Genomic DNA, 18,619 nt, shown 5'->3' on the forward strand with positions numbered 1-18,619 from the left:
TGGGTCTCAGAGTCCGTCTTAGCGCCGGGTCCACTTTTCGGCAAAGTGACGTGGACGTCAACAGCAATGGCGGAAGGAGAAGAGGTCCTGCCACTGCCAACGTCGAGCGGCGACGTCTGGTGAGTGAAAACCGGGGCTGATTCACAGTGCCCCTTTATTTTTGCTTCTCAGCATCTTGCCGGTCCCCGAGGCGCCGTCTGGCGTCGGCATGGAACGGAGAGGCTGGTCCTGGGCGAAGTCCGATGCCCTGCCCCGCCCCCTCTGCCTGCGGGTGCCCCCAGCCTGCCTGGTTCCGCCCAACGGGCCGGAGCGAGACTCCCCGAGAGACTGGGGTCATCCAGGTGCTTGCCCTCAGAACGGTCCTCCCGTGTCGTCCATCAGTCTCCAAAGTGTGCTGGAGAGGGTGGCTTCAGGGCTGACTTTGGCCCGAGTCCCTTCTGTGGGAGTTGGAGTAGGCTGAAGACGGAAGTTTGTTGGATGCAGATCTGAGGCACTAAAATACAATTTGAAGAAAAGACAAAATGACCACTGCAACCTTTGCCTGGGGGTTCAGAGGTTGAGCGATATACCTAAGGAGGATCCCTTCCATGTCGTTGGGATACTTTTAAAAAAAAATCCTGGCTGTTACCTCGTTTTGCGTTTCAACAGTTTTCATCATGCATCTCTTTCACACAAGTCGTCTTTTCCCTTGCTACATTTCTCACAGCTCGATTTCTGAGCTTTCGATGCAATGTGGGACTTTGCTCTTGCTGCACCCAAGCGTTTGCATGCTTACCTGATTTATACTCGGGATTGTGGGGGAGGACCGTCAATAATTTTTTGGTAAACTGCTCACCCAGTGTTAATCTTTGGGAAACGCTTCTACTTTTGAAATAGTTGATCTTAACAACACACTGTTATGTTGTAAAACGTCATATTTGAAAAAGGGAACCTTTAGAGGCTTGTCCAAGTTTTACAATTGATCTAAGTGTATTGGCCACATTTATTAGTTTTGGATTTGCTTGTTCATTATATGTGTACAGCTCTTGGGCACTCTAAAAATAATACAGGACATTCATAGACATTGACTTTAATCCCAGAGGAAAATAGTGGCTATCGTTGAAAGGGAAATATAATTAATAATTGAGAAATTCAGCTCTCCGTTAGCAGACATCAAACATTACCTTAGTGTATGGGCTCTCCAAGGTGTCAAGGAAAACTTCATGATGATCTAGATGTAGTTTTTTTCTTCAACTTGCTTATGTTGGAGTTTAGGAGGTGTAACAAGATTAATCTCATTCTTTGGGAGTGTGATTGTAAGTGTTTCGGGAGGTCGGCGGTCGGGGGTGGGCACAAATCACTTCCAGTTGGAGTCCCTGGGGGTAAGCTTCATGAAAGCAGCTGTGTTTCAATTAGGCTTTGAAGAATGAGTAGGATTGAAACCCGGTGCTGTCTAATGGAAGCCACATATTGTAGTTTAAAATTCTCTAGTAGCAGCTTTAAAACTAACAAGAAACAGGTGAGATCATTTTAATCTAATTATTTAGCATATTTAAACATGTAATCATTGTTTAAAAAAATTAGATAATTTTACATTTTTTTGAGCCAGGTCTTCAAAATCCAATGTGCATTTTACATCTACCTTATGTTTCAATTTGGTCTAACCACATTTCAAATATTAAATATCCACACATAGCTTGTGGCTACTATATTAGATAGTACGGAATCAGATTAAGAGATGGAAAGGAGGAGTAGCAGCATAAGCAAGGGCATAGACAAGAGAATTAATTTGTTTTGAGAGTAAGAATGAGAACTACCTGGTTGGAGAGAAGTTGCCGAAAAATAGGTCTTTTTGCTTCCAGTATCCTGCAAGAATGGCGGGAGAAAAAAGAAAAATAGCTCTGGAAAATAGTAAAAAAGTTTTTAACTAGTTAAAGGAACCTTTTAAAAATCAGTGACAGACATTACAACACTTTTCAGAAAGTGACCTAGCTGGCTATAGCCTTAAGTTTGCTGTCTTGGAACAGTGAATTGTTTCATAAACTGGCGGTAATCAGCTCGTTGAGGGCCATGAGGGGAAATGTTTCTATACTTAAGGTGTCTCTGGGGAGTTCTTAGGTTAGCGGGCTTGCCAGCATGTCTCTGGTTCACCAGGGCAGAGGACATGGAATAAATGTTTTGTAGAGATAGCATTTGTTCTTAGGATTGCTGTGTCTTTGTATTTTTGCTGGTTTTATTTTTGTGAGTGGAGGAACTCTGATATGGTCAGTGATTTCTATTTTCCCTCCATCCTCTTCTAATCTTTTCTCCTTTTTCTCCTTGCACTCTCCTCATCAGCCACCAGAAGAGTTTGAATAAAGTCAGGAAGACTTTGGGATTGGGAACTATAGGTTCAGTAAAGCCTCTGTTCTTAGAGTACTTGGGGAATAGGTTATAGAATGGGAGTGCTTTACTCTTTGTTTTGTTTTGCTTTGCTTTAAAAAACGAGCTCATGTTGCCCAGGCTGGCATCAAAACTCCTGAATAGCTGGGAACTACAGGTGTACCCCATCCATCTGGGTGTTTTACCCTCCCTCCCTTCCTCCCTTCCTTCCTGTTGTTTTTCTTTCCCTCCCTCCCCCGCTTTCTTTCTTTCTTTCTTTTTTTTTTTGACAAGGAGTTTTGCTGTTGTTACCCAGACTGCAGTGCAATAGCACGATCTCGGCTCACCGCAACCTCCGCCTTCTGGGTTCAAGCAATTCTCCTGCCTCAGCCTCTGGAGTAGCTGGGACTACAGGTGCGCACCACCATGCCCAGCTAATTTTTGTATTTTTAGTAGAGATGGGGTTTCACCTTGTTGACCAGGATGGTCTCGATCTCTTGACCTCGTGATCCACCTGCCTCGGCCTGCAAAGTGCTGGGATTATAGGCATGAGCCACTGCGCCCGGCCTGGAATTTTTTCTAAAATGTATCATGTATCATATATTTTCCTGCATAGCTCGAACTCATCTTAATGACTTGGGTCATTCAGTTTACAAATGTAAGTGTAATTTAAGGATACAACTAGGTCTCTGTCTTCAGGGAATTTATGGTCTAGATACAGGAGGCATGTTTGAGAACACTGATTACTTTTGTGTTATTGTAATATGGTGAGACCTTTAGGGCCTATCTAGACAAATTGTTGCTATGTTAAATGACTCCACACAGCCATCCCTTTTTGAGATTGCTTTTTGAAAGTTTTTCCTATTTTCTTTTTTTGTTGTCAGTGGTATCTCAGTTTGTTCCTAGTCTGTGAAACTAAGTCTTTGAACTTGTTAAAATTGTAAATATAATCTTAAAAAGGCTCAGGATGGACCTTGAAGATCTTAAAAGTACATGGACTCTATGACATCTTTTGCTGATTTTCAGTTATGTTCTAGTTCAGTGCTTCTCAAAATTTAAATGTGCATTAGAGTTATCTGAGGAGCTTGTTAAAATGTTCCCCAGGTAATTGTGATTGTGATTCAGTAGATTTTGGGGTGGAACTTGAGATTCTCTGTTTCTGACTAGTTGCTAGGTGACGCCGATTCTGGTGGTTTATGGACCACGCTTTAGTTAGCAGGGTTCTAGATTATATGTATGTCAGAATGAGTAGGTCAGAGGAATTTATGTATGTCACATTGTATCACCTTACATGTTGCATTAAAATATGTCTAATTACATGACTTATTGCTCTTTAGATAATGAACTTCTCAAGGGCAATGGCTGATAAAGGACAGGTGGCTCAGTAAATGTCAGATGTACACATGACTGAATACAGACTGTCATATAATTATGTGCAGTAGCATACTAAGCTGTCATTTAATATGAATTTCCTGACTCCAATGTTTTTGTGAGCTGTGGAATTGTCTGCTGGAATAATGCTTATTCTTTATAGAAAGCCAGAGTAATCAGAAAATGCCTCAGCTCTCAAGTTTTCTGGGTTACAGCCATGTAAGCACAAAGGTTGTAGTGAACGTCTTGTAAAAATGCTTATAGGTAGTTTGAAGTGATTTGAATTCAATTTTTAAAAATTAACATAAGTTCTGAGAATCTGGATTTGTAAAATCAATGTTAAATTGTTACAGTGAAAGATTGGTGATTACCCTTGGTATTGAAGAAACTAGCTCTGGATTTGAACATATGTTCTCATTTTCTGAGACTTTCTTCCTGAAATAATGTCTAAAGATCTAAAGTCATAATTTAAAAATTGTGTTGGTATAGACTTAATTATATAACTGTTGATATTGGGTGCTTGTTTAATTCAAAAATGTTACTTAATATTTAACTTTTAATTAGTATTTTTTATTGCTAAACTCAAATTACTGCTAAACTTTTCTTAAAATTGTAAAAGTATCAATTCCACAAAGAATCTTCAATTGTTAATTTGAGATGTGAATAGGAATTGCTTGAGAATAAGTTATTTTTCAAAGTTTTGTGCACTCTATAAATAGCACTATCAGTGCTTCCCATTTAATAAGCATTAAAATATGAGGAAAGATTTAAATATATAAGAACTAATTGAAATATCAGATATTATATAATCAATAAAGAAATATGTTAAATATGAAAGAAAAAGAAACTCTTTGTTTAAGAAAAACATTAGCTACTTGTGGAACTGGGAGGGCTAGATACTACCTTAGAAAAAAATAAGAAAATGAACTTCATTTGTTGAATTAGGGGTTATGATGTGACAGTTGTTTGATTTTGTAAACTATAATTAATTAGAGGGCAGGCAAAGATAAGAAATGAAAAAGACTTATGCTATTTACATTAACGCCTTTAATTATAATTTAAATTTTACAGGTTTTAAAAGTAATTCTTTCTTTTTTTCCTGGGACACAGTCTCATTCAGTCGCCCAGGCTGGAGTACAGTGGCATGATGTCTGCTCACTGCAACCTCCACCTCCTGGGTTCAAGCAATTCTCCTGCCTCAGCCTCCTAAGTAGCTAAGATTATAGGCATGTGTCACCATGCCTGGCTAATTTTTGTATTTTTAGTAGAGATGTCATTTCGCCATGTTGGCCAGGCCAGTTCGAACTGCTGACCACTGGTGATTCACCCTCCTTGCTCTCCCAACGTGTTGGGACTATAGGCGTGAGCTACTGTGCCCAGACTGAAAGTAATTCTTAATAATTCACTTCTAGGATTTTGTTTTCCTGTGGATGTTTTAATATTCATGAATTAGAGTTAGTTATTGGTTTTGCATGCTAAATAAAAGTATTTCAATTAATTCACTTTTATCTCTATGTAATCACTGCAGAGAGGGGACAAAGGCATTCCTTAGGTGAGTATAGTAAGCAGTTCAGAGCACCTAGTTAAATATACTGCAGTATGCAGCCAACTTTTCAGTAGGAGTCTTCTGGACAGATTTGAGAAAATATGCTTGACAAAGCATTTCTGCTGCATAGTGCTGAAATGTGGATAATGTTAGGTATAAGCTAAAGACAGTGCCTTCTCTCGTATGTCAGAAAGCAAAATAGAGTTTAGCAGAAACATTCTCAGTTCAGCAAACATTCATTGAATAGTGGTTATATTCAAGCTGCTGTGTAAGCTTTTAGAAAAAAGTTTAAACAGTTTTAAAACCAGGAATGTGCATTGTGGTCCCTTCGTTGGACACTTTAAGTTTTCATCATTTTATCTCTAGGAATACTGTGTGAAATAGCTTCTGAAGATAACTAAATGCTCATATTTTTGGAAATTATAGGCTCTAGCAGTAAAGAATAGGATTAAACAGTTTGAAAAGGGGCAGGGCTTGAAGTGACTTAGATACAGAGAATTACAGACAGAAAGCAGTGAAGTACCTTCCAGTAAGCTCATAAGATCAAATTGTTTGTAGAAATAAAGTATGTAAGTTAAAAGCCACTTAAGGAACCTTTTTTGTGAACTTTAATGTCTATTTGATTTAAGGGTCTAACTTTTTAAACTGAGTTAAGAAAATGATGTCTACCTAAGTCATTTGTTTCAAGTCTTCATCTTTTTTCTTGAAGCTTAAAGGAGTTTTTTCTTATCCTTTAGCTGACTTAGCATTTTATAGTTGGGTGAAAATCTTGTAGCATTTGCTTCTTTTTTATTTTAAAGTAATTGTTACATAAAACTAGTTGTTACAGTGGTATTTAATAATTTAAGCAAGAAGATACAGGTTGAATATCTCTTTAGAATACTTGCATTATACTCAACTGGTTGAACATCCCTAAACAAGAGTCTGAAATCCATAATGCTCTAATGAGTATTCCTGTGAATATCATGTTGGTGCTCAAGAGTTTCAGATTTTGGAGCATTTTGGAGTTTGGATTCTTGGATTTGGGATGCTCAACCTGCGTAAGAAAGTACTATACAGTTGCATAGAGCATTACTCTGTCTGTCTCTTTATCTGTCTGATCTCATTGGGATCTTAAAAGAGCTCTATGAGAAAACAAAGTTATCTGTTAGGCCTGGTGGCTCATGCCTGTAATCCCATCACTTGGGGAGGCCGGAGGATTGCTTGAGATCAGGAGTTCAAGACCATCCTGAGCAACATAGTGGAGGCTTTATCTCCACTAAAAGTAAAACATAAAAAAAAATTAGCCAGGCGTGGTGCCACACACCTGTAGTTCCAGCTACTCAGGAGGTTGAGGCAGAAGGATTGCCTTAATGGGGAATCAAGGCTGCAGTGAGCTATGATCACTCCACTGTGCACCAGCCTAGGTGGCACAGCAGGACTCTGTCTCGAAAAATAATAATTTCCACGTTATTTTTCCTTTAAATAGTTTCTAGCCTTTGTTTTGAAGCCTTCTGTGCATCACAAAGTGATGCAAAGGATTTATTCGTCTCATGTGTATGCAATTTGAATACCAGAAATCCTTTATTTTGTGAATTCCATTTAGATTAACCACCAGCAGGAAATGAAATGAAATTCTCTTTTATTCAAAAAAAAAAATCTTCATTGATGGTTGGAATCCAGGTTAAAAAAGGTAAACCCAATATGTATTTCTTTGCCAAACTCTGATCCCCATTGGCATAGTACCCTTGAGAATTGTCCAAATGTTGCAAAGTGTTGTCACTTCATTTGCTATAGTTGTTTCTTTATAACAATTATGTTTCTGAAATGATAGTTTCAAGACAAGGAATGTTGACTATACTTCTTTTATCATTACATTTTGGATAAAGTGGAATTTGTAATAGACATAGGTAATCTCTCTCTCTGACTTTTTGCTGTTTTCATGCCATTCTCTGTCTTAGGCAAAAGATATACTCTATTTTTACTTTCCAAATAAACTGCTTTCATGGGGGTAAAAAAACAAGGATGCATTTCATTGTGCCTTAAAAATACTGAAAAGTCACTTTATATGTATAGAAGGGAACAATGTTGAGGTTTTTTATTTTGAGAAAGCATGAAAGAAGAAAGGATTTAGAGTACTCGAAGTTGACTGCTCACCAGAGAAATTACAAAACAAATCCATTGCAACATTACACATGTAGTTATGAGAAACTTTTTGGTGTCTCTTTTTATTTTTTAGTCAACAACTGAGTTTTTTTTCTTAGCAGAGAAAGGGGCACCATTGGTACCACTGGTGTAATTTGATCTACGTCGATTGTGGATTAAAAATAAATCTAAGATTTAAAACATCTGTTCCATTTGTAGTTAATTTTAGTAGCTTATAGAACAAGATTTCTGTGATCTCTATTTCTTTTGCCGATTACATACAGTGATAAAAGGTCTAGATTTAGTACCTTCTTGGCTTAAGATCCTGATTAAAACACAAATTCTAGAGATTGCATTATTTACAAGGGAATCTCCCAAAGCTGTTTTTGTGGATTTGGTCCTAATGCAAAATGTTACTAATTTTTTAAAGCTGTTGAATGTGTGTTTTTCCCCTTGGCATATAAATTTATAACTTGTTAAAATGCTGTAAAAAGCATGTCTGATTCTGACACAAATCCAGATAACTTCGTGATTTCACGATTATCAATTTGTATCCAGTTGTCCTCTCACAAGACTTTAACTTACCAAGGTCTTCTCTGAATATTCTATCATACTATTGAAATACTTGGAAAGTTTCGATGGTTTGAGATTAGTATTTAAAAATAAGTTGCATAAGACATACTGTGGTCATTGAGCTCCATGCATATCTACCATACAAGTAAATCTGTAACAGTTATTCTCTTTCCACTTCTACCATGTCATACAGAATATTCAAGAACTAATTAAGGAGTTTTGTTTGGTAGTGTTTTGTAACCAGCGTCTTAACAATAGTAGCAAAATAAGTTCAGACAAAAGTTTGGTGCTGATGTTTCATTACCTGGGCATTAAGAAACACCCAGAAATGTGGTGGCACAAATGAAGCCGTGAAACCACAATTCAATACATGCAGCTTGCCGCTGCTTACTCACTGTTCCACAGTTTGCTAGTGCGTATAATTAGCTGTTCGCTTTAGAGTTTTAAATAATTGGTCAAAGGCTTATACCTGATTAGGATATGTACATGGACAAGCTGGGCTGTCATGGTTTAATCTGTGCTCACAGTGGTTTACAGTCTAAACAAATATGAATAAACTGCACCTCAGAAAGAGCCGTTCACACCTCTGGTCAACAGAATTTAGGTAATAGGACTTGGATGAGAACCTTGGAATAGCCATCTGGAAGGTAAGCTACATAGAGCATTGACTTTTTTTTCTCTGCTGTATCCCCAGTGCCTCACACAGTGGGTAGCCTGTAGTAGGTGCTCAATACATGTGTGTTGAAGGTTTGAATAAAAAAAATACTTATGTCAGGGAAGGAAATAATTCAGAGTCTGGGTAGGAAAGCAGAGGAAAATCTAAATGAGAATGTATTCAGAAGACAGTCAAACTTTGCAGTGTATGTAAACTGGATGAGAGCTGAGAAAGATGACTAATGACTTCTGAGAGCACCTTTGGTAGAGTGATGAAGGTTTTGAGTGAATGAGAGAGTAAGTGGAGGTGAGGGGAGATGCTGTTTTCAAGGAAGTTGAACTGTAAAGGGAAGGAGAGAGATGACTTTTACAGGGAGTAGGTTATGTATAGGACCCTTCAAATAAGTAAATGTGAACATTTTAAAGGAAAGGAGATAATCACAGGTTATATTTTTCAATGCTAGAAGTACTTTCAGCAAAGATTTCTGAGTCCATTTTTTTCTCTCTTGGCTCTGTTTAATACTGTTAGCAGACTCACAGGTTTGGAAAATATCCTATGCAATAGAAATAACATATTTAAGATGTTTACATGTCAGGCTTTGGACTTTTATTGATTTCCCAATAGTGTAGGTTTGTTTTTTTTTTTTTTAAGAAAACAATAATATATCTTAGGCCTTGCCCACTTTAAAACACAAAATTAATTTTCTTAATGTGGTAATTGGATATTCTCTGTAATTTCTCTGTACTCTGCATTTAAGTGTAGAGTGATTACATGTATTATAGGCCCTACTTGAGCTTTCTTACACTGCTAGTCTTCATTGTTTTTATAATTACAGAAAAGGATTCAATTTTAAGAATTTTGAAGATTAGCGAAGCTGACTTAGCTTAGTCGATAGACTGAGAGACTTCATGAATTTAAACCATTTTTTTCCAACCCAGAAAGCGTTCCATTAATATCTTAAGTGTTTTAGATTTGGTTAAGAAAGGAAGTGAGATGAAATAGTGAGTGGTCCCTATAGAGTACTGAGGATCAATGAGGGATGAGAAATAGAAGGGGGTTGGCAAGAGAGGAAGAGATAGATTTAAGATGAGGGAAAAGTTGTTACTTTTGTCAAGAATTCTTTCCATAAGCTCTGTTGTGAAAAGAACCACCAAAAGTGTGGTAGCTGGATGGAAAGGGAGAATGTGGAGAAATTTTTGTGGTAGGCATTGCTGTTTCTGCTGGGAATATTTGAGCATATTGTCTAAGAGGAAAGAGCCAGTAGAAAAAGAAGTGGAAGATAGGAGACGGGATGGTGACACATGGCTTCTGAAAGATTGCGAGTGAGTGGGTGGCAAGAAGAACCAGGTGAAGTTACTAGTCTTAGACTAGAGAAGAGATACTTATTTTCTTCTGTATTCACAGGAGACTTAATGACTGGAATAATAAGTTGCTTATGTTTGTTTGTTTGTTTTTGGAGGGGGCTGAGATCAAAGGGAAGAGAAGCCTGCTGGCTTCTCTTTGGAGTCAGAAGTAAGTCACCTGAGGTAAAGTGGCTGGGTGAGGAGTTCAGGCACTGTTGTTATACGCATCATAGAGTTGTCTTATTTTCCCAAGAAGTCCACATTGAGTAGACTATAGGAACAAAGAAGGCAGACTGGTTAGATTAGCCTAATGTTGGGAATTTTCAGCTCTCTGAATGTGACAGAAAAACCAAGAAGTGAAGTCAAGGGTGTTGTCAAGAATATGCAAAGTCTTGGGCCATGGAATCAAGACTGAGGACATAAAGTGAAGCCACATGAAGACTCCTCTACCTAATACATGCCACCCTTACATCCTTTACCCTTGTCTCCATCCACTGGGAGTGTGGGGAGGAGACTCCCTAAATGAATTGTTTTCTCCCCTCAAAAATGGAACCACATATTTTTATATCTTTTAAATTACTTCCAAGTTTATCATACTGTAAACCTTTAAAATACAGTTTGTAGACAGCTGTAAATTGAACTTTTTTAGCCTGTTTATACTTCCAATTCAGTATTGGAAAACTAAAATGAAACAGATTAAAGTAGCACACGTGCCACATTATTTTCTACTTAACGATTCTGAAAAGTATGCTTTCTTAAATAGCAGTTACTTAATACTCTAAGCAAAGAAGTTATGTGTTTGAGAACATTCAGTATTTCCTTTTCTGTTCCTGCCTTAGTTTGCTAGGGATAATGGCCTCCAGAGATGACAAAAATAAATGGGAAAACATTCCATCCTCATGGATAGGAAGAATCAATATTAAAGTGACCATACTGCCCAAAGCAATTTGTAGATTCAGTGTGTTTCTCATCAAACTACCATTGACATTCTTCACAGAATTAGAGAAAACTATTTTAAAATTCATATGGAACCAAAAAAGCCTGAAAAGCCTAGGCAATCGTAAACAAAAAGAACAAAACTGGAGGCATCACACTACCTAATTTCAAACTATAGTACAGAGCTCCAGTAACCAAAACTGCATGGTATGATGCAAGAATGGACACATAGACCAATGGAACGGAATAGAGAACCCTGAAATAAGACTGCACACCTACAACTATCTGACCTTCAATAATCCTGATGCAAGCAATGGGGAAAGAATTCCCTATTTTAAAAAATGTTGCAGGGATAACTGGAAAGCCATGTGCAGAAAATTGAAACTGGACCCCTTCCTTACACCAGATAAAAAAATCAACCCAAGATAGAAACCTAAAAATTGTGACAAACCCAGAAGAAAATCCAGACAATACCATTCAAAATTATATTTTCAGTATAATTGAGTTTATTTTATATACACACACATATATACACACACACATGTCTGTACATGCACACATGACGAACTGAAAAGTCATTCACAAAATGTTAGTGATTATCTCATAGTAATGGAATTGTGATTGGTGTTTATTTTTTATTTTTTTATGCATTGGCTAAATTCTCTAAAATGATTATAATTAAAAAGTCATTTTAAGAAAGCTATTGTTCAGTAATAATAACAAAGATAATAGTATTCATAGATTCTGTTTATTGAAGAATTATGTAGCCAAGTATTGTACTGAATGTTTTGTGTTCAGAATCTTATTTAAGCATTAGCTGACCCTGTAAGATAAACACTGTAATGCTTTTTCGTTTTGTAAGGTCATATGGCTGTTGAAGGGCCGCAATGGAAACCCAGATCTGACACTAAAACTCAAATTTTGAATTGTTATAATACATTAGAGTTGATTTTTTAAAATTGTGGTGAAGTATACATAATGTAAAAAGTTTATCATCTTAACCATTTTTCAGTGCATGTTAGTATCAGTGCATTTACACTGTTTTGCATATAATCGCTAGAAGTCGCTTCATCTTGCAGAACTGAAACTTTGTTATCTGTATAAGAGCTCCTCATTCTCCGCTCTCTGTGCTCTGGTAACGTCTGTTCTACTTACTGTCTCTGAATTTACTCTAGGTACCTTATTTGGTATTTGCCTTTTTGTGACTGATTTATTTCACTTAACATAATGTTGTCAGGGTTCATTTATGTCGTAGCATGTGTCAGAATTTTCTTCCTTTTTGGGTCCATTATATATTAGATATATATAAAATATATATTCTATAATATGTAATTATATATGTACTTAATAAGCAAACATATATCTGTTTATATATTGAATATGTGAATATTATATATTCACTGAGGGGTGAATGGATAAAATGGGTGTGTGTATGTACTATATGTCTATATATGAAATTAAGAAACATTTGTTTAAATTTAGGAAGAATAAATAATAAACATATTTATTAATTTTATGTATAGACATACAGCACACACACCCATTTTGTTCGTTCATCCCTCAGTGAATGGACACTCAGGTTACTTTCACTTTTGGGCTACTGTGAAGAATGCTGCTGTGAACATGTGTATACAAGTCTCTTTCAGACTCTGCCTTCAGTTGTTTCAGACATTTTCCAGCATGTGGAACTGTGAATCGTATGGAACATTTATTTCTAATTCTTAGTGGAACTGTCATACTGTTTTCCATAGTGGCTGCATCATTTTACATTCCCACTAACTGTGCACAAAGGTTCTAGTTTCTCCACATCTTCGTCAACACTTGTTAGTGTATGTTTTTTGATAGTAGTAGTCATCCTAATGAGTGTGATGGGTTCTTTGGTTTGGTTTTATTGCTCTGTTTTTTTTAGTTGTTTGTTGAGACAGGGTCTCGTTCTGTAGCCTGTTTTTTGAGACAGGATCTCGTTCTGTAGCCCAGGCTGGAGTACAGTGGTATGATCCTGGCCTTACTGCAGTCTCTGCCTCCCGAGCTCAATTGATCCTCCTGCCTCAGCCTTTCAAGTAGCTGGGACTACAGCCACACAGCACTACAACTTGCTAATTTTTTGTACTTTTTGTGGAAACGGGGTTTTTCCACGTTCCCCTGGCTGGTCTCAAACACCTGGGCTCAAGCCATCCACCCAGAAATGCTGGGATTACAGGTATGAGCTACTGTACCTGGCCTGGTTTGGGATTGGTTTTTGAGTGAGGTTTTAATAGACTTGATCTTTAAATTCTTTCATACCTTTTTAGGAAGAATAAATAATTAATAAAAAAATACATATGTATCATACACTTAACCAGTTGAACTACTGATACTTATGTTCAAAATTAAGATAATTATAATAACCAAAAAGTTGAAACAACTCAAATGCCCATTATGTGATGGATGGATGGATAAGTAAAATATGGTATATTCATATAGAATGGAATCTTACTTGGCAGTGAAAAGCGTCTACTGCTGTATGCTACATCATGGATAGATGTTGAAATGTTATGCTGAATGAAAGAAACCAGAAATAAAGGCCACATATTATATGATTCCATTTATATGAAGTATCCTGAATAGGGTGTAGAGACAGAAAGTAAATCAGTGGTTGACAGAGGCTGGGGGCAGGGTGGGAGGTGCTGGTAGGGTAGAATGGCGAGTGACTGCTAATGATGGGGTTTAAGGGTAGAAAGATACTTATTAAAAAAAATTAGAAGATGAACTAAGTCTCGTTTCTTGTTTTCATGTCCTGTTTGGCGATAGAGTGTGTACATTTAAACAGTTTTCACACATTTTGAAATGATGGAGAAAATAAATTTTTAGAGCATGGTTAGGAGAAAACAGAATTTAGAAAAATGTTGAATATATAGTCATTTTTTTCCTAGTGGGAGGTTTTCTGTCACTTTTAAAATTTTAAGAATATATGTAATCCAGTTGCTTTTAAAAATCATAATTTTATTATGATACAGTATGGTTTATTTAGAAAATTACACAATTTCTAATAATAATTGAATTTGCTAATCATAGAAGGATTTGGAAATGCATATTACATTTGCTAGTGCTTGAAAATTCATGCTTCCTTCCCCCATACCTTGTGCAAATGCTTCCATATGTTCAGAGTTATTCACCAGTTGGCTGAAGAAGAAAAATCCAATTCATTTGCCAGCTTGAGTTTAAACATTAATTGAATGCCATAGAAATCTAGTGACATTGTTTGCCTCACTGTAATTCTGAAGCAACTTTGGCTGCAATGCTTAGATTAGGTGATTTTACCACACAACATCAGGTGAGGGAAAATTCTGTTATGTTTTACTTAGGTTTTGAAAATATGTTACTGATAGATCATGACAGGAACCTGTAGTATTACACCAACATATTTTAATAGTTTCAAAGTCACAGAGCCAGGAGGAGGTGAGTTTCTCCTTCCTTCCAACCTCAGAAGCATTGGATTTGTTCTGTCCTGAACTCTCTGAGCAAAGGAGATAGTTTTCCTTATTTTTGTACTTTTGAGAATAAATGGACAAAGCCTGTTCTTTTCCGTTTTAAAACCTTGTCTGAATGTCCTGTGTGACTGTATCAACCTTTAATTTGTAAGGTCAGTGAGAAGCTGCTGATCAAAGAAGACTGAAAGAAACACAGCCCACCCACTCATCCCACATCATCATGCATTTTGCTTTTGTATGTTAGGATTGTATTACTTGTTTAAAAGTAGAAACTTGGTTTAGGGGGAAGAGGAATTCTGTTTGAGAGCTAAATGCTGTAGAATTCTTATATCTGCTTGATTCTTGATTCTTCTATGAATTATTTACCTTAATAATTTTCAGCTCTTTGCTACTTTTATAAAAAAGCACATTTATATTGTCGAAGGTCTAGTAAGTGTACCTTTCAATGCCTTGTTCAGAAAATGTTACTTTTAATTATTCAGTAAGTAGTAAATTTTAGTAATTTAGTGATTAGTAAAAATTTAGTAATTATTTGTGAGAAGTATCTTTTACTTAAGGCTTTTATAGCAATTTTGGGTCTTCAAAGGAGCCCTTGCTCATGGTTATACTGCTGGAGACCACATTTATGGTTCCTTGGGGGCAGCATCAAAGAATCCAGGAGCAGCTGTATCAACAGAGATGTGCTTGTACATTATTGTGATTTAAAAAGTACTTTGAGGATTGGGCATTTTGCAGGAAAATATGAGCTTTGTTGTCTGGGATAGTAAGGGATTTGGCAGAATTACTTCAAAAAGAAAAGGATTTTATGCTGAAAAGTGACTAATTCTAATTCTTCATCTGGTAAAATAATTTGATTTCAGTAAGTAGTGTTTTTAGTTCCTCATTATTTGACACATTTGGCCATTTAAATATGTGGTATTTATTCACCAAAGAGGCCACTACATTTTCTTTGTCTCACGTTACTAACAGGCTGCCTTGTACATTTTGGCTAGGGGAAAATATGTAAACCCCAGTTTTTATCAGCTATACACCAGCACTGTCTCTCAACAGTAGACTTGAAATCTTTTTCTCTACCTTTCCCTTCCAACACTTTGGTGACCATATAGCAAAAGAACAAAATACTTCTTGTGTGATTACTAGTTATCTTCCTGTTCATATGAATTTGTAGTAGCTTTGTCAAGGAACCTTTCAAATTTGATGGGTACTTTTCTATTGAATATGATCCTAAATGATTACATTTTCATGTAATTCCTTTCTCTTAGTAGAGCAACACTTTATGAAATTTATACAATTAAACTAATATTCTTAGACACCTATCAGTGGGGAGATTTTCATTGTCTTACTGAAAATATTAAGAGTGGAAGTAATTTATTTTCTTCAGAACCACAAAAATGAGACAAAACTCCTGATTTCCTGATCCTAGTGAGATGATCTGCCTTTTAGGTTGCTTCAAAGAATATTACCAACTGTCTAGGTATGAAGCTCTTAAAAATTTGCACAGATTTTTTAATGTAGGCTGATATTGTAAACAATGACTAAAACCTCAGCTTTTGAAAATTCCTAAGGAATTGATAATTTAACTGGTTATTTTCTGGCTAGAAAACAATGCATTCCTTTGTGGAAGGTTTTTTTTTTTTTGAGACGGAGTTTCGCTCTTGTTACCCAGGCTGGAGTGCAATGGTGTGATCTCGGCTCACCGCAACCTCTACCTTCTAGGTTCAGGCAATTCTCCTGCCTCAGCCTCCTGAGTAGCTGGAATTACAGGCACGCACCACTGTGCCCGGCTAATTTTTTGTATTTTTAGTAGAGACGGGGTTTCACCATGTTGACCAGGATGGTCTCGATCTCTTGACCTCGTGATCCACCGGCCTCGGCCTCCCAAGTGCTGGGATTACAGGCGTGAGCCACCGCGCCCAGCCCAAAAGTATTCTTTTAATTATTTTAACCATATACAAATGAAATTAAATTCGTACTTTTCTCTTTAAACATAGTAGACTGAACAAAACTGCTTGGTAAATTACTTGATGATGTGATATTATGATTTTGCTTTAGTATACCACTAGAGCCTTTTTTCCCCTCTAACATTTATTTAACGCTTACTGTAAGCTGGGCACTTCTCTAGGCATGATACTGATATAGTCATTTACTAAATAGTCTCAGACTGCAATGTTTTGAATTCTTGGCTGAGTTTAGCATAAATGTTAAGAGCATGAATTCGGGAACCATAATCTTAAACTTTGAATCCACCTCTACTGCTAATATGACATGTGACCATAACCATAATACTGGTAAACACCTAAAAGAATAGTAACTTTTTAATACTGATGAAGTTATTTCTTCAGTTGGTCTCTAAATGTCTACAACTCTTCTTTGCCTCCATTTTTGCATCTGTACGTGGGGGCAAGTGATGTAACCTATTTCATAGGGATTGTTATCAGGATTAAAAAGAACAGTAAAATATTTGAAATAGTGCCTGACACATTGTTGCTATGTAAAGTATTAGTCATTACCACTACCAGGAATACTATTATCACTGTGAATTAATACTATGACTTCACAGTGATGTCAGCCAGCTTGCCCCATCTTCTCTTTAAATTTCTCTAATCTGGAAGAAGACAAATTGGTTAGAACTAAGTGTGAAATGAGAGTAAATTGACTGTATGAAGCCTGAGATTTCCACCAAGAAAACATGCTGTATATGCCTTGGCATTACATTTTGACTGCTGAGAACTTTTTTTTCCCTTAGACGGGCCTTTACTAGGCCATGCTTATAAATGAATCTTGAGTAAGAAAAAGTATGGGGGGCCACGGTGGCTCCAGCCAGTTGTCCTGGCGCTTGAGGAGGCAAGGCCATGAGTTCAAGGCCAACCTGAGCAACGTTACATGCTCTCATTGATTGACAAAAAAAAAAAAAAATAAAAGTGGGCAGTCAAGATGGCGGGAGCGGCCACCCAGGTTTCTCTGGAGTCGGCCCCAAGGATCATGAGGCTGGTAGCCGAATGCAGCCGCTCCAGGGCCCGCGCAGGAGAGCTGCGGCTGCCGCATGGAACAGTGGCCACTCCTGTGTTCATGCCAGTGGGCACGCAGGCCACCATGAAGGGCATCACGACCGAGCAGCTGGACGCTCTGGGTTGCCGAATCTGTCTGGGCAATACCTACCATCTGGGTCTAAGGCCGGGACCCGAGCTGATCCAAAAAGCCAGCGGTCTCCACGGCTTCATGAATTGGCCTCATAATCTGCTAACGGACAACGGCGGTTTCCAGATGGTGTCGCTGGTGTCTCTGTCCGAGGTGACGGAGGAAGGCGTCTGCTTCCGCTCCCCCTACGACGGCAATGAGACCCTGCTGAGCCCGGAGAAATCCGTGCAGATCCAGAACGCACTGGGCTCAAATATCATCATGCAGTTGGATGATGTGGTCAGCAGCACCGTGACCGGGCCACGCGTGGAGGAGGCCATGTACAGGTCAATCCGCTGGCTAGACCGGTGCATTGCAGCCCATCAGCGGCCGGACAAGCAGAACCTCTTCGCCATTATCCAGGGGGGGCTGGACGCAGATCTCCGGGCCACCTGCCTTGAAGAAATGACCAAGCGGGACGTGCCTGGCTTTGCCATCGGGGGCCTGAGCCGGGGCGAGAGCAAGGCACAGTTCTGGCGGATGGTGGCGTTGAGCACCTCTCGGCTGCCTAAGGACAAGCCCCAATATCTGATGGGGGTTGGCTGTGCCACCGATCTGGTGGTCTGCGTGGCTCTTGGATGTGACATGTTCGACTGTGTCTTCCCCACACGGACAGCGCGCTTTGGCTCTGCCCTGGTGCCCACCGGAAACCTGCAGTTGAGGAAGAAGGTGTTTGAGAAGGACTTCAGCCCCATAGACCCAGAGTGCACCTGCCCCACGTGCCAGAATCACAGCCGCGCCTTCCTGCACACACTCCTGCACAGCGACAACACCGCCGCGCTGCACCACCTCACGGTGCACAACATCGCTTACCAGCTGCAGCTCATGAGTGCCATCCGCACCAGCATCGTGGAGAAGAGCTTCCCGGACTTCGTGCGGGACTTCATGGGCACCATGTACGGGGACCCCACCCTCTGTCCCACCTGGGCCACTGACGCTCTGGCCTCCGTGGGAATCACACTGGGCTGACCTGGCATTGGGGGAGGGAGGGAGGGAGGTGTTAGAAGATACTGAAGGATTTCTTTTTGGAAGTTTGTTTTTTTTTAATTGAAAAAAAAAAAAAAGGTATGAAGTAAAATTTATT

The 18,619-nt window shown here is 38.4% G+C and overlaps 1 protein-coding gene and 1 pseudogene across 2 annotated transcripts in view; both read left to right on the forward strand.

Annotated features, from left to right (window-relative positions):
* The first annotated feature begins 42 nt into the window (after positions 1-42).
* Positions 43-18,594, forward strand: LOC100386357 (queuine tRNA-ribosyltransferase 1 pseudogene; annotated as a pseudogene).
* Positions 43-18,619, forward strand: part of TBC1D23 (TBC1 domain family member 23) — a 60,484-nt gene continuing 41,907 nt past the window's right edge. For both annotated transcript variants that reach the window (XM_008982578.5, XM_002758866.6), the window contains exon 1: positions 43-119. In XM_008982578.5, the coding sequence (XP_008980826.1) occupies positions 67-119 (53 nt within the window). In that variant the 5' untranslated portion in view covers positions 43-66. The remainder of the gene's footprint in view (positions 120-18,619) is intronic.

Source organism: Callithrix jacchus, chromosome 15 (genome assembly GCF_049354715.1).
Source record: "Callithrix jacchus isolate 240 chromosome 15, calJac240_pri, whole genome shotgun sequence".
Classification (NCBI taxonomy): Eukaryota; Metazoa; Chordata; class Mammalia; order Primates; family Cebidae; genus Callithrix; species Callithrix jacchus.